General features: G+C 39.8%; 1 protein-coding gene across 1 annotated transcript; it reads right to left on the bottom strand.

The window, feature by feature from the left end:
- Window positions 1–398: 398 nt before the first annotated feature.
- XRCC2 (X-ray repair cross complementing 2) lies at window positions 399–26,135 on the bottom strand. The gene is made up of 3 exons (XM_038559784.1): window positions 25,992–26,135; window positions 10,885–10,966; window positions 399–1,272 (listed from the first exon to the last, which is right to left on the bottom strand). The coding sequence occupies exons 1-3, from the start codon at window positions 26,028–26,030 to the stop codon at window positions 554–556; spliced, it is 840 nt and encodes a 279-aa protein (XP_038415712.1). The 5' UTR covers window positions 26,031–26,135; the 3' UTR covers window positions 399–553.
- Window positions 26,136–26,137: the final 2 nt, after the last annotated feature.

Here is a 26,137-nt window from a genome sequence, read left to right on the forward strand (position 1 = left end):
GTGACACAAAGTTATAAAAGTTCATTTTATTTAGGCTGCAACGTGTAGATTATTTATTTAGTTTTAAAACAGGCTTAATATACAGTTTACTTTTTACCAGCACTTTGATTTAGCTTCAACAACTTAAGAACAGAATAGTCTACAGTTTTACTGTACTAGTTTAGAAATCCATTCTGGAAAGAAAAAAAAAAATCCATTCTGTGTAGAGACACTTATATTATTTAATTTTCCCAGAGTTTAAAGCCTTATAATTGAAATAAAAATCTTTAAAAAAAAGGGGGGGGGGCAGCCCCAGTGGCTCAGTGGTTTAGCGCCGCCTTCAGCCCAGGGTGTGATCCTGGAGACCTGGGATTGAGTCCCACGTCGGGCTCCCCGCATGGAGCCTGCTTCTCCCTCTGCCTGTGTCTCTGCCTCTCTCTCTCTCTCTGTGTCTCTCATGAATAACTAAATAAAAATCTTAAAAAAAAAAAAAGCCTTATAATTGGATCATTTTATTTCAGTAAAGACTTTAAAAATTTTGAATATCCTGAAAAACACTATTTTATGATACATATCAACAAAACTCAATGCCATTTTCTCCAATAACAAAAGTATGCTTTTTTAAACTGTTGCTTTTTAAATGACGTGAAACTAAAGAAAATTGGTTGGTTTTAAAATCCTCTTGTTTGGAGAAAAATATTCTGTGCTTTACTACTTGTTGCCACTCCTTACAGAGATAGGGTCTATAGTCTGCATCTGCCTCCTTCGGATGGTTAAAGGCAGAAGAAGGTCCTTCTGTCCAGTTTGAGGTTTTCTGCATTATACTTTGTGTTGTTGCAAAAAGTACTAAGCGATACTCATTTACAAGTTTCTCTAAGAACTGAGCACATTTCTTCAGAGTAGCCTCCTGTAAATTAACACTTTCTCCTCCATTGACACGGTCTATCCAGTAAAAAGCTGACAGGCTGTCCAAGATCAAAAGGCAGAGGGACGGGTGGCTACAAACCACAGTTTCTAGTGAGTACAGTGTGAGGAGCAGCTGGGTGCTGCTATTGCAGTTCACCAAGAACAACCTTCCGAGGCAGTGTTTTACCATTTCTTCTGAACTTTGGGATAGTCTATGCTCGAGAATTGTAACAAGCCGAAGCATATCAAAGTGATAATCTGTATCAATAAATAAGACTTCTACTTCCAGTCCACCTTCCGATTTTGGAAGTATACATCGTGCTGTTAAATGATAAAGCATTTCTGTTTTTCCTGTTCCCTCTGGACCATGAAATTCAAGAATATCACCTGTGTAAAATTTAAAAATGTCAGTCAAAATGCAGCAGCACGGTAACAGTAGGCTACAGAATGAAAAGTCTGCAACAATGTTTGAAAAGACATTTACTGGAATGCGAAAGAAAATCTAAATCCATTTGCCAAAATGGGTCCATATAAGCAAATTCAAATACATAAGGAAACTGAATCATTAAATTTCACCTCTGGGAAAGGAGCTGGCTACTAATTAGCATCAAGAAAATGTGAAAAACAGAATGACAGGGTTGAAGGGCACCCAAGGAAATCTCCTGGGGAGGGGTCCACATGCACTCACACTTGAAACTGGTGATGTTACTAAAGTGCCAGACCTATGGTCTTTCAAAAATCTACTGATTACTATGGTACACACCATTTCTGGCGCTTGATTACCCAATATACATTCTCTCTTTTTCCTTAAGTATTAAACCTCAATTTGAGGGTACGAGGGAAGGCAATGCGCCCAATTGTAAAACCATTTTTCTCAGTATCCCTTGCAGAAAAGGGTCAGAGATATCACAGTTGTAGCCAATGAGACACAATTAGATTTCTGTTGGGAGTTTCTAAGTTTTGCTCTCCTGATACAGACCCCACTTCTGCTCTGCCACCCCTGACTCTGTAGGGGAAGCAGCCACGCTGAAGCGGTGAGTATAAAAGGGACACCCTAAATAGGGTGGGCCCTAAGAATGGTGGAACAGGAAGACAAGAGGTGCCCAGGACATTGATGACAATACAGAACCCTACCCAGCTATGCAGGGCCTGCCTCTAAACCACTGTGAGATGAGGAAAATAAGCCTGGTTCAGGTAAGCCACTAGGCTGGACTTCATTACACACTGAAACAATCCCTAACTAGGGTTTCTCAGTGTTACTGGCATTATGTGCAGAACAATTCTTGACTGTGCAGTTTCACACATACAGAGCCATAAGAGTCCACAGCTCTTAGGCCTAAATGCCAATAGCGTCCCTCAGCTGAGAACATCCGTCCACATTTCTAAAATGCTATCAGTTATTCTCTGCTACATGAATTTCTTGAAATTGTGCCCAGCTGGAATGACATCTGCACTGTAAAGTATTTTCCTAGCATTATAAATTTAAGTAAACTACCCTGAACTTCAAAGACTCCAAATCTTTACTATATAGGTTCCAGTAACTCTTCCAATGAAGACAACACAAATTAAACACCTGGGGAAGTTTTCCTGCCTCCAGAGCTCCTCAAAATCCACTCTGAACAGCGGCCTTCCAATTCTTGTTGGTTTGTTTCCATTTAATTTATGGCTGAATCACATAATTGGAAACACTGTGTTAAAAATGCAGATTCTTGGGCCCCAAGCAAATTACAGTCTACTGAGAGTCCAGTTACTTTATTTCCTGTTATTACTAATAAACCATTATAGATTGGAACATTCACATTGTGTAAAAAAAAAATCTAGCATGTTACCACTGTACAATATTTAAGGTAGTATCAAACTTCAATCAGTTTCTACCATAACCTCACATGTAATTTGCAATTCAAAATTTAAATAAAGAGGATTCTTCCTCACCCTTCCCCCAAAAGATCCCAGCTCAAGGAGTAAAACTATTTTCACAATAACAATTGTTCACTGATGCTCTTACTGAAAGTTAACGTAGTGATAAAAACTATTTAAGCCAGATATTCAGTTTACTCTCCTACTATAATGACTGAGGAGCTAAGCTGTTATCTTTCCCTTAAGTCTTTCACTGCACTATATGATAGAAAGAGAACTACATGCATTAGATGAAACATTAACATAGAACAGATATTAATGGTAGTGAAGGAAAGCTGAAGTTTAGCAAGATTAATCTTAAAAAGGGTTTGGAGGACACAGTGAACCACAGAGAAACACATGGGGAAGCCAATTAGACTGCACCAAACCTTCTCTTCTTTCCCCAGAAATGGCAGAAGAGGCCAATCAATAGTAACTAACTTTTTCATCGTACTTTACAGATGAAAAGGGACAACTTCATGATACCTCATTTGGTCCTAATAACAATACTTTGAGGTAAAGAAAGCAAACTTTATCACCTTCCATCATCACAGTTATTGTGCTCTATAATTTTTTTTAAAGAGAGATTAATTAAAAATTTAAAATCTCGGGGAAAAAAATCTCTACACCCAACTCACAACCCTAAGATCAAGAGCCGCACACTTCACTGACAGAGCCAGCTGGCATCCCTCATGCTGTGTGATTTTGCCTATTTCATTATATTTCCTGTATGCTACTTTAAGTTGGAACCTCACTATTCCATCTCCAGCACAAAACACAGTATCTTTTGGATGCACTTCATCAGATTACCTTTTTTTTTGAGAACTTCTTGAGAGACATCTAAAAAATGAAAATATAAGTCCTGATCTGGTAAGGAGTAAAGGTCCACAGTGGACTTTGGAACATGACATTTTGAAAGGAAGCAAGTCGGGTAGGGGACAGAGATAGAGGTGTGGCATTGCTTCCCAGAGTCCAGCAGGTGTGAAACAAGAGACCAGCAGAGGACGCAAGCAAGAATAAGACCTGGCCCTCAAGACGTGCTGACACTAGTTTGTGTCAGGTTTTCAGCCCCCATCACTTATTCAGAAGGTTAAGGGTAAAGCTAACGTACCGATGGAAAGGTTCTTCTCAGAGACAGGGTTGGAAGTACCCATACAAATCAAATACATAAGGAAAGCAGGGATTTTAAAGTCACATAATCACATAAATATCCTAACAAGAATTTAGCTTTCAAAAGGCTATGTTAGCTAGGGTGTCATAGAAGAAAAATGTTTTATAACCACTAGAATTTAAGATTCAAAACAATAATAATGTTTTATTATGTATGATCAATATGTAGCCACAATGATCAGAGAGTAAGCTACACAGAAACCGAAAACAGCTCAATTTCGTGGGTGAGAATGAACAAAAAATTAAGAATAGAGGTCAAAAACTCAATTTTTAGGATACATCTACGTTAGAGGAGTCAGCATGAAGACATACAAAACAGAAATTTAATATAAAAATTAGGAGGAGGGCAGCCCCGGTGGTGCAGCAGTTTAGCACCACCTGCAGCCCAGGGAGTGATCCTGGAGACCCAGGATCGAGTCCCACATCGGGCTCCCTGCATGGAGCCTGCTTCTCCCTCTGCTTGTGTCTCTGCCTCTGCCTCTCTCTCTCTCTGTGTCTCCATGAATTAATAAAATAAAAAATCTTAAAAAAAATTAGGAGGAAACAGACTACAAAACATTTCAAGAAAATGAAACTGTACTAAATAACATTCAATAGCACAAAATTTCTAAAAGTAAAAAAATTGCAGTTTGGGAACAGATCACTGAACTGGTCCTGGATAGTACCTTATAGCAAAAAATGTGTAGTTTGCAAAACCACATTTAATACAAATATTATTTTATGAAACAAACTTCAAAATCAGATATTCAGAAAAGAGATGGAAGGGCACTCCAGGGAGCACTCAGTGTTCTTCCAAGAACCAGGCTGAAGGGAAGGCAGAGGGCACATGAGGAATAAGGGAAAAAATATGATGGCTTACATTCATTTAAAAAGTAAAAATATGGGCAGCACTGGTGGCTCAGCGATTTAGTGCTGCCTTCAGCCCAGAGTGGGATCCTGGAGACAGGGATCGAATCCCATGTCAGGCTCCTTGCATGGAGCCTGCTTCTCCCTCTGCCTGTGTCTCTGCCTCTCTCTCTCTCTCTCTCTCTGTCTCTTATGCATAAATAAATAAAATCTTAAAAAAAAAAAAGTAAAAATATTCAGTAGCAGGTTCATGACGCTGGGGAGTCAAATGAAGTCAAACGAAGGTAAGAGAAAGGCAACATATTCTGAAGTAAAAGAGAAGAGACTCTACAGGAAGACAGAAATACGTGACGCTGGCCAGAGGGTAACTGTGAGAGCTCTCTCTGGATGTTTTTGGAATTCTCAGAATAGGAAAAAAATTAAAACCTTGCCAGATATTTTCTTGGAGAGGAGGTGGTGCTCATTAACATCTTTTGGATAACTCAAAAGAGTTATGCCTTTAAGAACACTTGCTTACACGGTTTAACAAGGTTTGCTAAATCCACACATTACTAAGAAATAGATGATGTAGTATATGAGTTCTGCAGATCCTTGGTTTGGCATGATTGAGATGAGGCAAAGATTAAGGTGAAATCCTTGGTTAGGAAATTATTAAATGGTATATAAAAACACTCTTCTTCTTTTACAGATTAACAGCAAGGCAGTAAAAGGGTCATTTGTAACAAGTGGGGAAATAAAATATGCAACTTGCAAATTACACATAAATATTATCATTAAGGTCCTAGATTCCCTACAAGTATGTTTAATGATGAATTGAAGTCAGTTTTGCTGATTTTAGAAACATTTACTGTCTAATCCTCACAACAAAAATCTTTTTCAAACGTGATGTTCTACAGAGGGGCACCGTCCTTTTAGCTGTATTTGAAGTCACTGTCTCAAATGTTTCTGAGAGCTGCTACAACAGAAATTGTACCCTTGTCCATTCAAAAGTATTGAGTATGACAACTTGCAGTAAAAAAAAACCACCCCTACCCCCACCCCCAAACACACACACACACACACACACACCCAAAAAAACACCTCTACAGTTTGGCACTTGACAAATTAAACTAAATCAGAAAATCTGGATGGTTTGGCCTTGATAGTTGCTCTCACAAATAGAATGCTGTAAGGGATCTGGGTAACAGATTGTCAGAGTGAGTTTATGAATCTGAAGATCCTTCAAAATAAGGATAAAAAAGAGAAGCCAAAAAAATACATCATCTTGGTACCAATCTACTAATTGTATGACAAATATGTTGTATTTGCAGATTACAATCATTATGGTATGGAAGAGGTAATTGGTATATAGTACAGAGTAACTACTACAAAAATCATATAGAAATGTTTAGAATGGCATTAGAGTTTCTTATAATCCCTAACTCTCTTATTGCTTCACTTTGACCTTCCTTATATGGTTTCTGATAAACTACTGTTGATAAATAATGCTTATAATACCAGTCTTAAGTCTGCTATTGCTCCAATTAGTATTCATTTAACTAGTTTTACAGCTAAAATGTCTATTTATAAAATATTGAAATTAAGATGGTGTTAATCCAAATTAGATAAACTTTTTTGTTACTGACTGAACATGATGGTGTTTTTAAAGTTTCTACAAATGTAATATTCAAATGTATAAGTGGTGCTGCCAACTCATGCTTTAGTGTCAGTTTCATAAGGTCCAACTTAATAACATCCTTTCTGATAGAATACAAAGTTCAATCTTTTGTCTAACATGGTTAGTCAAAATTTGTCTTTTACTGATAGTTTAGAATATTGTTTACTAACAGACCTGTTCTATAAAAAATAGTAAAGGGAATCTTCTAGGTTGAATGAAAGGGAATCTTCTAGGTTGAATGAAAGGACAGTAGAGAGTTACCTGAATCCAAATGAGTTAATAACAACCACCGGTAAATACAACCTACCTAAGTAAGTATGAAAGACAGTACATATTTTATATTTGTCACCTTTTCCCATTTATCTGACTTAAGAAACAAATGAATTAAGTAATTTTTTTATTTCTGTTATAATACATTTTAATTTCTCTGCTGTACTGGCTTTTTAATTTCTTGCATTAAGGAATAATTTTAAGTAATAATTTTAGAAGTGTTTATGGACATACAACATATAAATATGTAATTTATTAACAACACAAAGGAAGGGGGAGGAAATAGAGCTACCTAGTAGCAAAGTATTTATGAAATATTGAAATTAAGATATGTATCTAAATTAAATTGCTTTAAATTAAGATATTAATTGTAATCCTTGGAGCAACCATTAGGAAAATAACACAAAAAAATAAAGTAAAAGGAATAAAGTAAAAGGACCAGGAATAAAAATGGTACACTAGGGGCACCTGGGTGGCTCAGTTGGTTAAGTGTCTTAACTCCTGCTTCTTGATTTCACCTCAGGTCATGATCTCAGGGTTGTGAGATGGAGCCCATGGTGGGCTCCACACTGAGTATGGAGTTTGCTTAAGACTCTCTCCCCCTGCTCCCCCCAAAAAAGATTCTCTCTCCCTCTTCTTCTGCCTCTCCCCACTAAATAAAATGGTACACTAGAAAATATTTACTTAACATTAAAGAAGACAGTAATGGAGGAAAAGACAAACAAAAAAGATATAATACTACCTAAAAGAGCAAAATGGTAATCGTAAACCCTATCTTATCAGTAATTCATTAACTATAAATGTATTAAATAGTCCAAACAAAAGGCAGAGATTGGCAGAATGGAATAAAAACACCTGATGCAATTGTAGGCTATCTACCATAAGAATACTTCACATCACTAAGTCACAATAGATTGATAACAAAAGGATAGAAATAGATATGCCATGCAAACAGTAACCAAAAGAGAGCTGATGTGGCTATACTATTATCAGACAAAATATACTTTAAGACAACTGTTATTAGAGACGAAAAAGAAGTATATTTTTGTTTTCCATTTTGCTAAAGACAGCATAATTTACATCTTAACCATTTTTTTTAATTTTTTTATTTATTTATGATAGTCATACAGAGGGGGGGGGGGGGCCAGAGACAGAGGCAGAGGGAGAAGCAGGCTCCACGCACAGGGAGCCCGATGTGGGATTCGATCCCGGGTCTCCAGGATCGCGCCCTGGGCCAAAGGCAGGCGCCAAACCGCTGCGCCACCCAGGGATCCCCATCTTAACCATTTTTAAGTATAGTTCAGTAGTGTTAAATTACATTCACACTCTTGTAAAACATCTCCAGAGCTTTTCCATCCTGCAAAACTGAAACTCTGAACCCACTGAACAAGTCCCCTTGTCTCCTTTTTCCCCCAACTCCTGGTAACTATCATTTTACTTTCTGTTCCTATGAATCTGACTGCTTTAGATACCTCATATAAGTGAAGTCACAGTATTTTTCATTTTGTGACTAGTTTATTTCCCTTAGCATGTCCTCCCAGTTTATCCACATAGTAGCATGACAGGATTTCCCTTTTAAGGCTGAATAATATTCCCTTGTTTGCATATACCACATTTTGTCTATGCATTCATCTGTCAATGAACATTTGGATTGTTTCCATCTCTTAGCTACTATGAATAGTGCTTCTATGAACGTAAGTATGCAAATTATCTCTTCAATACTCTGCTTTCTATTCTTCTGGAGATACACCCAGACGTGGAGTTGTTGGATCATATGGCACTTCCTTTTTTCTTAAAAGATTTTATTTATTTAAAAAAAAAAAAAAGATTTTATTTATTTATTTTGAGAGAGAGGCACACAAGCGGGGGTAGTGGGGGGGTGGGGAGGGACAGAGGGAAAAGGAGAGAAAGAACCTTAAGCAGACTCTGCACCGAACCCAGACGCAACCTGCAGGGCTCCATCTCACAACCCTGAGATCATGACATGAGTGGAAATCAAGAGTCAGACACTTAACTGACTGAGCCACTGAGATGTGTCAACCATATGACAGTTCTTTTTTAAAATTTTTGAGGAACTTCCATACTGTTTTTCACAGTAGTTGCACCATTTTACAGTCACATCAACAGTGCACAAGGGTTCCAATTTCTCTACATCCTCACCCAACACTCGTTATTTTTTACTGTAACTATCATAGTGGGTGTGAGGTGACAAAGGACATTTTATAATGATAAAAGAATCAATCCATCAATAAGGTATAATAATACTCTTGTAAATGCCCAACAGTGCATGAAGCCCCAAAATATATGAAGCAAAACTAAGAACTAAAGGGAGAAATAAGCAATTTAACAGTAATTGTTGGTAACTTCAATATTCACTTTCAATACCATATAGAACAATTAGGTAGAAGATCAACACAGAAACAGGAGACTTGAATGCTAGAAACCAACCAGAAATACAAAACATCAAGAAAACACTCAATCCAACAATAGCAGAATACACATTCTTCTCAAGTGCACATGGAACATTCAAGATAGACCATATGTTCAGCAATAAAACAAATCTCAACCAATTAAAAAGAATGAATCACAGAAGTATGTTCTCTGACAGAAAAGAATGAAAATAGAAATCAGTAACAACAAAACCATAAATCTTCCTGACCCTGGATTAGCCAATAGCCTCCTAGCTATACCAAAAGTATGAGCAAAAAGATAAATAAATAAATTGGACTTCATAAAAATGAAAAGCCTTAAAAAAAATTTAATAGCCTTGTGCTTCAATGGACACCACCGAGATCATGAAAAGACAACAAAAAGAGTGGGAAAGGCTATTTATAAATCATATTTGATAAGGGACTTGTATCTACAATATATAAAGGACTTTTACAACCCAATAATAAAAACACAACCTATTTTTTTTAAATGAGAAGATATGACATTTCTCCAAATCACACATACAAATTGCCAATAAGCACATGAAAAGATGCTTAATATCATTAGCCATAAGGGAATGTAAATCAAAACCACAATGAGGTATCATTTCATACTCACCAGGAAGGGATAATAAAAAACAAAGACAATGACATTTGTTTGCAGGATGTGGGAAAATTGGAACCTTTCTATGCTTCATCCCCAGTGACAAGTAAAATGTGCAGCTGCTATGGAAAATAGTCTGGTAGTTCCAAAAAAGGTTAAACATAGTTGCCACAGGAACCTAAAAGTCCCTCTCGTAGGTATTACTCATGAGAAATGAAAATATACATCCAGAGAAAAACTTGTACACAGATAACCACAGCAGCATTATCCATAACAGCAAAAAGAAACCCAAATGTCCATCAACTGATGCATGGATAAACAAAATGTGGTATACCCATACAACAGAGTATTACTTAACAATAAACAGAACTACAGATACATGCCACAATGTGATAAGACTTGAAAAGATTATGCAAAGTAACAGAAGCCAGTCATAGAAGACCACATACTGTGTAATTCAATTATATGAAATATGCAGACAAGGCTAGTCTAGAGAGTCAAGTAGATTAGTGACCACCTAGGGCTGAGGGATGTGGGAGGAAATGGGGAGTGACTGCTAACAGGTACAGCTTTCTTTCTGGAGTGATGAAAATGTCCTAAAATCAACTGTGGTGACAGGTAAAGAAATGTGAATACTACAAACCATGAAGCTGCACACTTAAACGGATAAATTATATCTCTACAGAGCTCTTCTTACACTAAAGAAGAAAACAATGCAAGCACAGTACCTTTCTGTAAGTTTTCCCTAGTGTAGAAGTGTTAGTGGAACAAGCAGGTATGTCTTTTCCCTTCTATAGAAATATTAACAACAGGGTACCTAAGGACTTTCCTGTGATTCTCAAACTTCTAAGGAATTAAAAAATAAATTATAACAAAACTCCCACAAATAACGTGTCAAGATAACAGAGGTCAGTATTTATTCTGAAATTTACTGCAAATGAGCCAAACTTTCTCTCGACACAGATAAAGTGTCCTGTCATGATCTATTCTCACTTTTTAATTTTACAGGTTAATCCATATAGCCATTTGCTACAAGTATGTACATATAAATGAATATATGTTGGAAAAGAACACGTTTTATAAGACTTAATGTATGACACTGTATTTTGATTTGAAATTGTTTTTACCATGTACAGATGAAACTTCATCAGTGAACAGATATGGTTCTATTTCTTTCAAGGAACTTCTACCTTCAAGTCGGGCAAGGAGCTTGCAAAAGAAAAGAAAAGGAAAAAGAGAAGGAAAAACTCATTACCTAAAAATACAAAATCTTACAAATCTATATTTACACAATTTTCCTAAAGTCTATTTTAAAAACTCAATAAGTTTTGAGGATTTGGAAGAAATTATGAAATAGGAAATAAAATTTAGGAGAAAAATCTGTTCATTTATTCAGGAAATACGTCATTCTTTTGTTTATGTATCAAATACTGAGGTATAAAATGAGTCCCTGCCCTCAAAAGAGCTGATTATATAGTTTGGGATATAGGACCAAACTACTAACTGCAAAGTATTTATCTTTCTTATGTGTCACAATTTTTCTTTCTCACTTTACTTACCACACTTGTTATACAGATATCAGCTTTTTATCTGTCTGCCCTGTATATTGTAAATTCTTTATCTAGTAGTGAGAGGGGGCAAAGGAAAAAGGTAGAGAAAAGCCATCCTCAAGGAGCTCCCACCTCCATCTGTTAGGATCCTCAGGTTCCATTAATTTACCAGAGCAGCTCATGGAACTCAGAGAAACATTTTATTACTAGATTACCCATTCATTATAAAAGGATACAACTCAGGAAGAGCTCAAAGGAGTAGATGCACAGGGAAGGCTTGGGGAAAAAGGGAGGAGCTTTCATTCTCTGGAAGCATCACTCTCTCAGCACCTCTATTTATATGTTCACCAACCTGGAATCTCTTCCAACCCTGTCTTTGGGTGGGGGGTGTGTTATGGAGATTTCACTACATAGACTTGGTTGATGCAAGACTGGCCTTTGGTGGTTGAACTCAGTCTCCAGCTCCTTTGCCCTCCCAGAAGGTTGGTGGTCAGAGAGTGGGACTGAAGATTCCAACCTTCTAATCACATGGCTCCTTCTCCTGATGACCAGTCCCTATCCATAGGTGGGGTCCAAAAGTCACCTCATTAACATAACAAATGACATGTTTGTCAGTCTGAACACATAGGAAATTCCAAGGATTTTTAGGAGCTCTGTGCCAGAAATGGGGATAAAGACCAAATACATATTTCTCATTATAAATCACAACATAAAGGCATACCAGGATTGGCAAGATCTGCTATGCAAAAGGTAATTTTAGGAATAATGATGACGCCACCAAGAACTTCTGAGGTTTGAAGGCTTGCTGTTCCCTATGCCCTGGGTGCAAGCACCTTGCTTGCATTCTTATTTAATCCTCATGATGAAGAAAATGAGGCTCTAGTTGCCTAAATAAGTGACTTCGTAAGGTCACACAGGAAGGGGCAAACCTGAGACTTGAATTCAAATCAAGATCCTTACCTGTTAGGTCAAATACACAGTATTTGAATCAGGGTACAGGCAGATGTGATATCAGCCAGGGTGCAGAGGCTGAAAGGAGCACTCTGCATGTAGGTAAACTTGAACTGCTAGAGCTCGTAGTATGAAATAGGCAGGAGTTAAGTCCTAAAAGAGCGGAAGTCACATCACAGAAGATCTTAGATGCCATATTTAGGAGCTTGTTCTCTGGTTTGTAGACAAGAGAAGGGATTGTAAGCAACAGTGTAAGAAGCAGTCTCTGAGAAGCAGTCTCAAATAGTTTAAAGTAGACAGCTGGGAATTCAGAACTAGATCTGCTAACTCCCTTCTCTGGGCCTCAGGTATCTTATCATTAAAGTGATAAACAGTATCTCCCCTCCCAAAGTTATTGACGATTCAGAGTATTTTAAAAAAGTGCTTTGCATAAAGTAAGCACAATGTAAGTAGAACACAAGCTATCATCGGCTGCATTTTAAATAGATTATCCCGGTGGCTAAAAGGGAACAAGGATGGAGTCTGTCACACTAATCTGGAGAGGAGTGCCCCTCCCCCAAAACAAAAGTAGTTAGGATGACAGCAAACAGAATTGCATGACTGATTTAAATGTCAATGAAGGACATGTAATCAAAGCTATCACAGCTGATTCTCAAGTTTATAAGAAATCAGCACAGATTTGACAACTCTTCCATACAACAAAAGAAAAAAAAGAGCATATCACAAATGGGAACAAAGCAGTCACTTTAGATTTTTTTTAAACTGAAGCAAAAGTTCTGAAAAGATTTCCTGAAGTGATGAAAGGGTTCTATACATTAATTTAGCAAATGTTTATTGAGTTTTTGTTACATACAATGCACCATGGCAGGTAAAATGCAGACTACAAAGATGAAGATGACAACCGACCCTCAAAGAACTTGCTGTGTCCGTCCTCTAAATGACATTTTATTACAAAACAAAGTAAAGACTGCTCAATACACAAGAGATACAGTGCTCTCTACAGTGAGTTAGAGCAGATTCTGAAGGTGTATCTGAAGTTAAGGCTCGTTTCATGGGTACTATGATGAAGACATAATCTGTCTTTCTCCCTAAATTGACGCTTGCACTGATAGTGTAACAGCAGTGGTGGATGAAAATGCTGACAGAAACAAGGCAGTGGCATCAAACTATGTCCCTGCAGACACAGCATTCTTCACCACTTAAAAAAAAACTCAAACAAGCAAAACTAGTTTTTCATAAGAATGCCTTTGATGATGCAGTTAAAAGTATTAGTTGTATTAAATCATGACCCCTGACTACTTTTTAAAGTTATGATAACACAGGCCACATACTAGCAGTAAAGAATTTAACCTTGACTGCAGAGGTCTGGCCTTTGCCCTTGGATCCTAAGAGGTCATCTCCAACTCTCTTGGAATATCCTGCCTGATAAAAGTGTCTTTGTTTACCAGGGGGCCTTCAGCCACACCAGAGAGTCTAACAGAGTGACTTAGGGTTGGGGCTTTGGGTCAACTTGATCTCAGGTATCAGAGGGGCTGTAGAGTGATGTCAGCTGTTTGGGCAGTTGACTGTGTCTCCATGAGTGAGCCCAATGAAGACTCTGGACACCAAAGTCCAGGTGAGCTTCCATGATTGGCAGACAGTCACATACTGCTGCTGAGAGAACCAAGTACCATCCACAACTCCACCAGGAGAGGACAACTGGAAGGTCTACATTTGCAATTCTCCCGGACTTTCATCCTCTTCTAGCTGCTTTCAAACCTGCATCCATTTCCTGTAGTGAACCATAACCACGAATTAACAGTTTCCAATGAGTTCTGTGAGTCCTTCTACTGAATTGCTATACCTAAAGGCAGTCTCAGGGACCCCTCAACTTGCAATTAATATCAGAGCTGAGTGTAGTCTTGGGGATCTGGAACTCTGCATTCTGTCTGGAGTAAAGGCTGCTCCTAGAGCCTTCCCCAACTTCACACACAATTAAGGGTTTCTGCTCCAAAATGAAATACAATCGGGTTTTTTTTTTCTCTAGGAAAAGCACTTGAGTTGATTATTTCAGTAGAATGCTTTTTTCATAGCCTACCCTTTTACTTAAAAGAACGACTAAAAGACAAACTTTGATTATACAGACTTTGGTATTTGGCAGACATTTTATCGAAAACACAGAAAGTACGCTGGTCATTTCAAGAAAACTGACAGTACTTGTTGCCAATGATAACATTTGAATTTTGGAAAACTCATCCAGTACTGTGACCCTGACAGCTTCCCAATATTTAAGGTCCTTTTGGTGAATCACCAGTGTTTTAATGAATGTGATTTTTAAAAATAATCATCTAACAAAACACATCACTACCTCAAAGATCCGTGTAATTCAGTGAACCAATATTTCCAAAGACCAATGCATGATGTTAAAATATTCCTGGGTAAAAGATTCACTCCCAGTGTTCAGACCAATCAATTGGCTTTAATGTATGAAAAATTCACTGCTAAAATTTTATATCTACGTTGCAATTAACTTTTAGGAAACTACTATTTGTCAAGTTTTGGTATAGAACCAAAGAAGAAAATCCACAATTAGCTGACAAGATCTTCAAATCCCCCCCTCTTTTTCCAACTCCCGTATCTATCTGTGAAAGGCTAGATAGTCCTCATGTACTTTAACCAGAACAACGTACAGTAATAGACTGGATGCAGAAGAGATGAGAACCCAGTTAAATTCAGCCAGACATTAAAGAGATTTGAAAATATGTAAAACAGTTTCAGTCCTCACATTTTTTTGTTTAGGGGAATATAGCTATCTTTCATTAAAATATTTATTATAATATTCAAAGGGATTATTATTGTCACTTGTATATGGATGTAAATTTTAAAAATTTTAAGTTTCTCAGTGCAGCTCTCTTTCTAGAGCTTGCCTCTCTAGAGATATCTGGAGTATACTTTTCACTTTAATAAACTTTCTTGTTTCTGCTATTTAATAACTTTAAAAATTAATTTTCCCAATTTCACTGACAGATATAACCCACAAAAACAAAAGCTCTTTTGGTGGGACACCTGGGTAGTTAAGTGGTTGAGCGTCTGCCTTTGGCTCAGGTTGTGATCCTAGAGTCCTGGGATTGAGTCCCACATGGGGCTCCCTGCATGGAGCCTGCCTCTCTGTGTCTCTCATGAATAAATAAATAAAATATTTTTTATAAAACATTGTTTTTTTAAAAATTTTAAAGGTATTTATTTATTTATTTATTTATTTATGATAGTCACAGAGAGAGAGAGGCAAAGACACAGGCAGAGGGAGAAGCAGGCTCCATGCACTGGGAACCCGACGTGGGATTCGATCCCGGGTCTCCAGGATCGCGCCCTGGGCCAAAGGCAGGCGCCAAACCGCTGCGCCATCCAGGGATCCCTAAAATATTTTTTTAAAAGCTCTTTTGGTGACAGATCACCACTTACTGATCACAGATCATCATACTTACTGTGGTGATCATTTTGCAACATAAACAAATATTAAATCATTATGGTATATACCTGAAACTTATATATCTATTGTACCACCAACCCCCACCAAAAAATGCACAAAATCTCTTTCAAATTCTCAATAATTTTTAATGCACTCCCTAAAGCTAAAAAGTATGAGAACCACTGAGTTAGAAGATGCACAGTCCAGCTTGAAGGACAAGACAGAAACTTTCATGGACAAGATGGAACTCAATTAAAGGACTTCAAAATGTTTGAAAAAGCATGTATACACATGGCTAACCTCTTCATCAGAATGATTAACTTAGGAAGTTACTCCAATTGTTTATTCTTATTGTCACTGCTCAAAATATTTTATTTTATTTTATTTTTTTAATTTATTTATGATAGTCACATAGAGAGAGAGAGAGAGAGAGAGAGAGAGGCAGAGACATAGGCAGAGGGAGAAACAGGCTCCATGCACCGGGAGCCCGACGTGGGATTCGATCCCGGGTCTCCAGGATCGCGCCCTGGGCCAAAGGCAGGCGCCAAACCGCTGCGCCACCCAGGGATCCCTCAAAATATTTTAGAATTCTCCCCTGTGAGAAGTCCTTGTAAGAAAGTGTTCAAGGAGGTGTTACATTGACATGACACTTGGACAAAAATGTATTACTCCCTTCACTAAATTGGCTGTTAGCCAGTTTGCATCTGAATCGCCACCAATTAAAAAATCAAATTCATTTTCAAAGGGTGAAAACTTCCCACTACTGAGAATATTCAAGGGGCACTTAGGTGGCTCAGCAGTTGAGGATCTACCTTTGCCTCAGGTTGTGATCCCAGGGTCCTGGGATCCAGTCCTGCATCCGGCTCCCTGTGAGGAGCCTGCTTCTCCCTCTGCCTATATGTTTCTGCTTCTCTCTGTGCCTCTCATGAATATATAAAATTTTTAAAAGAAAGAGAATATTCAAAATAATGTTTTGCAATGACAAAGCAGAGTATACAGAGTACAGAGGCAGTAAAATTGCATCCCAGAACCTAGATTTACCCTTACAAATTACGATACAAATAATAGTAACAGTTTATAAAAGCCATTTTATGGGATGAGATATCTTCCAAACCTAAGCAGAAAGCAGAAAGCAGACCCTAGGGGCACTTGGGTGGCTCAGTCAGTTAAGCATCTGACTCTTGGTTTTGGCTCAGGTCATGATCTCAGTGTCATAGGACTGAACCTAAATTGTGCTCCATGCTCAGTGTAGAGTCTGCTTATCCCTCTCCTTCCGCCTACTTGTATTCTGGCTGTATCTCTTTCTCTCTCTGTCTCTCTCAAAAAAATAAATAAAATCTTAAAAAAAAAACAAAAACACCTTAAGGCCTGACACAAACCTATTATAGAAATTAAAATTAATGATGTCTAGATTTAAGGAATTATTGAAAGAAGCCAGGTATAATCAATCGGGAGCTTCTGAAGGGCAAAAAAGAGTTTATTAAGTGTCCAGGATAAAGGAAACCCGAATAAGTTCTGCCAGACAAGACAGTTTAATCCTTTTAGGGAAGATTAACACATTGGGCAATTAGCTTGGTGATGGATTTCTCTTGATTCTCTCAACAATCTTTCTGAGGCCAAATTTCCTATTTAGGAAAGAATGCACAGTGGACACAACAATTTTAGTCTATTTGGCAGTTTCACTAATATTGTTAATTAATAGATTTGACATTTGGTTTGTATTTATTACCATTCTATTTTTCAGATGAGAAAACTAGTAGATACCAGAGTCAAGATTTAGGAGATCTATTCTGGCTCCCAAAGGCTGGGGTTCTTCTACTGTGCTACAATGTCTCACAGTCAGTAGTGGCGAGTCTAATAAAATTTGAGTACAGAGATGAAATGGTTTTTGGACCTACCAAGATCCAAAATCTGTCTGAGATCCTGTCTACGTAATCACCTGGCCTCTTTCAACCATCTCTGTTAGTACTCCCTCTAACAGCAACAAGGAGCCCTAAATGTCTTCAACGGCAGCACTATTACTGTAACAAGTATATGGTCTGCAATGGGGATAATACTTAATTGTATAGATATCCACTGCTAAACATTTCAGCCAAGTCAACAGTGTCCCAGGAACTGAGGGAGGTGCTAGGGATACACAGATGTAGCAGTTTCCATCTTCAAAGAATTTAATAGGGGACAGTCAGCAGGTTACAAAACTGCAGTAAAGTACTGTAGATGCTACAAGAGAAATAGAGGCAGGTGCTGCAAAGGTGTGTGACCCTGACTAATGCCATCCTGGACAAATCATCCCAAGGACCAGCCAATGACCTGGGACCTCCAGGAGCATGTTGCTCCCTCCCAACATTCTTGGGAATTTCCTTTTGTTTAACCACACCCTTAAGTACACCCTTAAGGCACAACATCCTTGACCTGCCCTGGAGACCTAGGACACACATCCATTAAACAGTCTCTTTTTGGGTGGCCCCTGAAGCACTCCCAACCCCCAGGGCTAGAAATGGTCTTCAGGGAGGTGGGGTTGCTAAGGTTTACTCATCTTGCTAGAGACAGCTCAGTGAGTAAAGTCCTTAACAAGCCATTTCATAACAAGGTGGGCTTGTCGGCTTTTTTCTTCAGTCTTGCAGGCAGTTTTAATTTGTGGAAAGCACCTTCAATTTTGAATGAGAAATTTAGCATATAGTTCTTTTAAACACAAAATGTGCATTGATAGAGAAATGCTTTTTTTCTATGTGGAATCCATTGCCTATTCTCTCATTTAAATTTCTAAGATCAAGACTTTTTCTTAAGATTTTATTTACTCATGAGAGACACAGAGAGAGGCTGAGACACAGGCAGAGGGAGAAGCAGGTTTCCTGCAGGGAGTCTGATGCAGGACTTGATCCCAGGACCCTGAGATCATGACCTGAGCCAATGGCAGATGCTCAACCATTGAGCCACCCAGGTGCCCCTAAGGTCAAGACTTTTGAACAAATGATGATAATACACATCTCTCAAGGCCACCTCTTTCCATGAAGCTGTTACTGTACTTAACACATTACACCAACCTGTCTCCCTCACCTGGATGTAAAAACTCAAAAGGAAAAGAATCTATTTTGGCTTACCATGGAGAAATACTTTGTTTGGCAGAAACTCAGCTGCCTGTTAAAGGTAAACAGAGCACATGTAGGCAAGCTTGGGAAGGGTGGAGAGCGTAAAGAACCTCAAACTATCTTGATTTTCTTTTTAAATATTTTATTTATTCATGAGAGACAAAGAAAGAGAGAGAGGCAGAGACACAGACAGAGGGAGAAGCAGGCTCCATGCTGGGAGCCTGATGTGAGACTCCTGGGTCTCCAGGATCACACGCTGGGCTGAAGGCAGCGCTTAAACTGCTGGGCCACAGGGGCTGCCCCTATCTTGATTTTTATGTTTGGATAGTCTGCAAACTTCTACCAAACAAAAGTCCTTGAATATTCGTGTCCATGAGTATATCATCTAAGTTCTTCATACTAACACAAGGCCTTTCTGGTGCAATCCTATACCTTCAACACCTAGTAAGTAGAATACCTACCATATAGGTCTCTTTAAAGAGCATTTGGTTGCAGAAAAGCTTACACAAGAGCAGAAGGAAGAACTTAAAGATCAAACTAACCAGAAACAAATGGCATTAAGGCAAATGTCTATATAAGACTCATTTGGATAAAGGCTCATTTCCCCTGACCTTTCTTTCTTTCTTTTTTTTTTTTTTTTTAAGATTTTATTTATTTATTCATGAGAGAGAGAGAGACAGAGAGAGAGGCAGAGACACAGGCAGAGGGAGAAGCAGGCTCAATGCAGGGAGCCCGACGAGGGACTCCAGGATCACGCCCTGGGCGAAAGGTGGCGCCAAACCGCTGAGCCACCCAGGCGTCCCATCCCCTGACCTTTCTAATTAAATATTTGCAGACAGACCCCACCCAGCAGCAGCCGTTACAAACCAGTGAAGTATAAAAGGCTACCTAAATCCAACATTCTAAACTAAATATTTCCACTCCTGCCCCCTAACAGGCCTAGGTTTTCACCTAGAAAATTAAAACAATTCATATGTAGAGGAAATTCAGGCAAAAATAGCTATAACACAGGGAATGTAAGAAAGGAGCTGAAGTAAGGAAGTGAAGCAAAGCAGCAGCTCAGTATTTAGGTGACTGATGCAAAATCTGGCTCTTATGGTAGTTCCATAAATTAGAGGACCAATTCCTCTTCACATGGGAAATCAGGCTCCTTTGCCGCTTTGAAAACTCAACTGTCCTTCAGGGCAGAGTACTAGGCCTGGCTCTTCAATCAAGCTTTTGTCTAAATTATTTGGAAAAGGGACACTTGGGTGGCTCAGTGGTTGAGCATCTGCCTTCAGCTCAGGTCGTGATCCCGTGGTCCCAAGATCAAGTCCCACATTGGACTCCCTGCATGGAGCCTGCTTCTCCCTCTGCTTTTGCCTGTTTCTCTGCCTCTACCTGTGTCTCTCGTGAATAGATAAATAAAATAAAAAAAAATAAACTAAAATAAATAAATAAAATTATTTGGAAAAGACAATTGTTGAATAACATACTATATGGTTAAATCCCATCATTTCTAAGTACATTCCATGAAGAGCTAATGCTTTTATAAATAATATTTAAAAGCAATCATCTGGGATCCCTGGGTGGCGCAGTGGTTTAGCGCCTGCCTTTGGCCCAGGGCGCAATCCTGGAGACCCGGGATCGAATCCCACGTCGGGCTCCCGGTGCATGGAGCCTGCTTCTCCCTCTGCCTATGTCTCTGCCTCTCTCTCTCTCTCTGTGTGTGTGACTATCATAAATAAATAAAAATTAAAAAAAATAAAAGCAATCATCCTATAAGAAGAAAAAACAAATACATATAAAGCAAAAACTACTAAATATACACTTGATAATTTAAGCAACACAAATTTTTTTTTTAAGTTTTTAACTCCAGTTAACTAACATATAGTTTCAGGTGTACAATCAGGTGTACAATATAGTAATGCAACACTTCCATACATCATCCTGTGCTCATCAGGACAAGCACACTCCTTAATCCCCATCACCTGTTTCACCCATCCCCTCACTGTCCTCCCCTCTGGTAAGCATCAGTTTGTTCCCTATAATTAGGAGTCTGTGTATTGGTTTGTCTTTTTCCTTTGCTTGCTTCTTTTCTTTTCCAAGATTTTATTTATTTGAAAGAGAGAGCAGGAGCTGGAGGGAGGGAGAAGCAGACTCCCTGCTGAGCAAGGAGCCTGATGCAGGGCTGGATCCCAGGACACCTGGGATCACAATCTGAGCCAAAAGTAGCCACTTAATCAACAGAGCCACCCAGATGCCCATTTATTTCTTCAATTCTTAAATGAATGAAATCACATGGTATTCATCTTTCTCTGACTTATTTCACTTAGCATAATATTCTCTAGCTCCATCCATGTCGCTGCAAATGGTAAGATTTCATTGTTTTGTGGCTGAATTAATATTCTAGTGTATGTATATAACCACTTCCTCTTTTTTTTTTTTTTTTAAGATTTATTTATTCATGAGAGAGACAAAGGCAGAGACACAGGCAGAGGGAGAAGCAAATTCTGGGATCACAACCTGAGTTGAAGGCAGATGCCCAAACGCTGAGCCACCCAGGCATCCCTGTACCACTTCTTTATCTATTCATCAATTGATGGACATCTTGGTTGCTTACATATTTTGGCTACCGTAAATAATGCTGCTATAAACACTGGGGTACAGTATCCCTTTGAATTAGTGTTCTTGTATTCCTTGGGTAAATACTCAGAAGTTCGATTGCTGGATCATCAATAGTTCTTTTTTTAACTTTTGATGACCCTCCATACTGTTCTCCACAGTGGCTGCACCAGTTGCATTCCCAACCACAGTGCACGAGTATTTCTTTTTCTCCACATACTGGCCAACAACCATTGTTTCTTGTGTTGTTGATTTTAGCCATTCTGAAGGTGTGTAAGAAGCATTATAATTTCTAGCAGAATTTGTAAGGATTAAATTTTAAATATATGCTATCCCACAAATTAATAATCCCATTAAATGCATTCTTCAGATTTCATCAAGAATTTATACCAAACTGCTTCAAATTTTCATTTAGATAAAAAAAAATCAAATATATGCAGTCCCAGAAAAAAACAGTAAAGCACAAAATCAAAATTATAGGAGCTTAATGTTGGCTGAACACTTATTCTCACTTTGCATGTGAGGAACTCTGCTGGAGAAACACTCTTGGCATATTCTCCTATTCTCTCATTCTCTTCCTCAGGGAAGATTTTCTAATGTGTTATTTCAAGAGCAGGTACTAGACATGCATGGATCATCCCTTCCCTCCTTCCCTCCCTCCCTCCTAACGGCTTGCCTACAGGAAGTACACATTCTGTTGTGTTCCTATATTTGAGTCTAAAAGAAATGAGAAATGCTCACTCAGAAATGAGCATCTGGCAACATAAAGTTGGCTGATAACCTTGACAAGAGAATTTTTAGTGGTACAGTGGGAGACAGAATCCTGATCACCATGGGTTAAAGAGTGACTGGGAGATAAAGATGTGCAGACACAAAGTACAAACACTTTGCTGTGCCGAGTAAAAGAATGGGGCTGGATGGGGCATAGACATCTAAGGAGTTATTTTATGTTAGGATACCAATGGAAATGATTGGTGGAAAAGAAGATTAAAAGTACAAAAGACAGAAAAATGACCAGAGGAGTGGGAACACCTGTAGTAGTAAGATCCTTAAGGAGGAATGGAATGGAAGAAATCCTATTTAAGTGGAGAAGTTGCACTTTCTTTTTTAAAAGATATTATTTCAGACGCCTGGGTGGCTCAGTGGTTGGGCATCTGCCTTCAGCTCAGGGCCTGATCAGGGAGTCCCAGGATCGAGTCCTGCATTGGGCTCCCTGCATGGAGCCTGCTTCTCCCTCTGCCTGTCTCTGCCTCTCTCTCTGTCGCTTGTGAATAAATAAATAAATAAAAGATTTATTTGAGAAGGAGACTGTGTGTGCACTGAGGCACACATGCTGCATGCTATAGGGAGGAGCAGGAGAGGGAAGGGGAAAGAATCTCAAGCAGATTCCCAGTTGTGCATGGAGACTGGTGAGGGTGGGGGGTGTGGGGGCAGTTCATTCTTAGGACCCTGACATTATGACGTGAGCCAAAACCAAGAGTCAGATGCTTAACCAACCGATCCACTCAGGCACCTCAAAGTACTCTGAAGTTGCTTCTAAGAAGACAGATCACATTCTATGCCATAAAACAAACCTCAACAAATTTAAAAGAACTGAAATCATATAAAGTATGTTTTTAACAATGATGGGCACAGACTACAAATCAGTAACAGAAAGACAGGAAAAATTAAGGGAGTTTCTGTGAAATTTTTTGTTTTCTATATGACACATGAAGCAAGGTAGAACAAGGGGAGAGGGAAGAGAAAGATACGAAATTTATCCACTAAATAAACAATTACTGAATGCCTACTATGGGCTAAATATTGTTCTAAACACTGGGAGTAAAGGAGTAAACTCAACAGACAGCGAAAAGTCTGCTCTATGACCCTTAAATCAACATAAAATGTCAGGTGTGCTAAGTGTTAAGAAGAATAAACAGGGTAGGGGATCCCTGGGTGGCTCAGCGGTTTCGCGCCTGCCATTGGCCCAGGGCACGATCCTGGAGTCCCGGGATCGAGTCCCGCGTCAGGCTCCCGACATGGAGCCTGTTTCTCCCTCTGCCTGTGTCTCTGCCCCCCTCTCTCTCTATCATAAATAAATAAATAAATAAATAAATAAAATAAAAAAAATAAACAGGGTAAAAAATAAAGATTAACAGTAGAAAAGGTAAAAAATTGGTTATTTTATTATAAATTGTAGTCAAATGCAGATCTTTAAATCAAGGGATTATTAAGTTTTCCACTCGCTACCTGCTCTACCATAATTCCATCTCTAGAATCTGTTAAAATATTTTTTTGCAACTTTAATTTCTTAGAAGACCCTGTATACAATGTCTTTTCCCTAATACTCACAAAATGTGGGAATTATTTACTGTTTTTTAAAGTTGTAATTCTAGTGAATTAAAATTTTAAAGTAGTTTACTTCAGTTTCTTGGGCTAGCTTGTGACTTCAAGTATCTTCCTCAACATGATGCCTCAAAGTAGAACCCATAAGGTACTGCAGTAATGTGCAAAGGAAGATAACTGTGTCCAAACGAATTAAGTGCTAGCCATCAAGTATCCAAGAACTCTTAAAGGAAGAGAGATTCACTTAGCTGGTTTTCTTAACAAAAAGGAAAAAGAATAAAGTAGCACCTATGGCCCAGCGCCTTATCCTCCCCTTCACCCCTCTGTCCTGGTAATATGAGCCAGGCAATCGGCTTAGAGTCTCCATGCAGACCTGGCAGGTCAAGGATGTGTCGCTAAATTCTTTGTTCAATGACTGGGCTGTGCTGGGCTCCCATTTTTAAGATACTAGGCTTGTTTGTTTGTTTTAAAGATTTATTTATTCATGAGAGAGGCAGAGACACAGGCAGAGGGAGCAGCAGGCTCCACGCAGGAAGTCCAATGTGGGACTCAATCCCAGGACTCCAGGATCACGCCCTGGGACGAAGGCAGGCGCCAAACCGCTGAGCCACCCAGGGATCCCTGATACTAGGCTTGTTTTGACTGCAAAAGTCATCTGGGTTTAACCTTGGTTTCAAATAATCATTTAAATAAGTAAAGTTTTAACTGCAGTGGCTCTAAACTATGGCCAGCAGGTCAAATCCAAAAGTTTAAAAGTAAATTTTATTGAACACAGCCATACTAACTTGCTCACCTCCCTATGGATGCCTTCACATTAGCACTGCAGGACTGAGTAGTTCTGACAGAAACACCTTAGCCTGCAAGGCCTAAATACCCTCTGGCCCTTCACAGGAAGAGTCTGTTCACTCCTCTTAAGAATACTGCTTCTCTCCCCAACCTGGATAAGAGATCCTTCCTAATCCACCTCTACCTATTTCTCAGGTCTCCCTGCCCAACCCCACTCTCCCTCACTAGCTTTGTTCCAACTACAGATCTACCTACAGTTCCCCTAAATAAGTCCTCTGCTCTTGAGGCAGAACCCACATTAAATGCTACTCTCTGCTTTGACTGCCACCCCCTCCTTACCTAACATATTTCACAAGGTTCTTAAGACTTCAGTCATTGCCTCCTCCTAACTAGCTTGTGATACCTGCCCTTCTACTAGACAGCATGCTCTACCACACAGGCTGCATTTCTTTAAAGTCACCCTCCCTTCCTAGTTTGATGGCAGAAATTGTTGCTTTTGCTTCTTACTCCCAAGTTCCTTAACCAGTGGTTGACACATAGTAATAAGCACTTGACACTTCTTGGTTCAATTCCTGAATAAATTCTTGCAGGACGTCAAAGAACTGGCATGGTTTGGGAGGAACTTAAGCTGGAAATGCAAACCAGGCCAGCCAGGTTAAACCCAGATGCCATAAGCAGAGACATAGGAACTAGAGGGCGAAGGGGAGGCAACCTACTCAAGTACCTCCTGTCCTGGATGACGGCTATAAATTCTCCAACTGGCAATCCCCCCTTTTCCTCGGTTCTGTTGCGGGTTTACTATTTCTAAAGCAGTTAACATGTGACAGCTCTGGATCGTGCACCTTGCAAGCAGAGATGAGGAATGGCACACCTATCCGTGTGCGCAGCGGGAGATGAGGAATGGTACACCTATCCGTGCGCGCAGTGGGATGGAAGAGGAGGAATGGCACACCTATCCGTTCGCGCAGCAGATCAGGAATAGCACGTCTATTCGTGCGCACAGCGGGAGATCAGGAATGGCACGCCTATCCATGCGCGCAGTGGCATGGGAGACGAGGAACTGCACACCTACCTATCCGTGCGTGCAACGAGAGATCAGGAATGGCACACCTATCCATTCGTGCAGTGGGATGGGATATGAGGAATGGCACACCTATCCGTGTGCGCAGTGGGATGGGAGATGAGGAACTGCACACCTATCCGTGCGCGCAGCTGGAGTGCCCATCTCCGCCTCGGAGCGCGCTCGTCAGCCCTCCCACCTCAGGGGACTTCCGGTCTTGGGAGCCCGCCCCGGGGGGCAAAGGCGGGAGCGGGCGGCCGGAGGGGAGGCTAAGAGTCCCGCCCCGCTCGCCTTCCCTCCGCCGAGGGCGCCGCGCGCTCCAGGCCAGGGCGCCCCGCCCCCCTTCCCCCGCCCTCCCGGGTCCCACGCCCGCCCACCGCCCCGTTCCCATCTCCCTCGCGTCCGTCCCGGCAGCTCTCACCTCCGTCCCAGACTCGGCCCTGTGGAAGTCACTACACATCGCCCCGAAGGCTGGGCGCACCAAGCACTCAACTTTCCCGCCACCAGCGCCATTTACCGTGACAGACTCGCTGACCCGCTGACCCGGAAGGGAGCATGCGCACTGCG

Source organism: Canis lupus, chromosome 16, assembly GCF_011100685.1.
Source record: "Canis lupus familiaris isolate Mischka breed German Shepherd chromosome 16, alternate assembly UU_Cfam_GSD_1.0, whole genome shotgun sequence".
Lineage (NCBI taxonomy): Eukaryota > Metazoa > Chordata > Mammalia > Carnivora > Canidae > Canis > Canis lupus.

Excerpts from the sequence above, each read along its gene's own strand:
- XRCC2 (XM_038559784.1), bottom strand. The coding sequence starts at position 26,030 with ATGTGTAGTGACTTCCACAGGGCCGAGTCTGGGACGGAG. Across the intron at positions 10,967-25,991 it reads GGGCCGAGTCTGGGACGGAG|CTCCTTGCCCGACTTGAAGG; the intron begins GTGAGAGCTGCC and ends TTCTTTTGCAAG. Across the intron at positions 1,273-10,884 it reads TGAAGTTTCATCTGTACATG|GTGATATTCTTGAATTTCAT; the intron begins GTAAAAACAATT and ends AATTTTACACAG.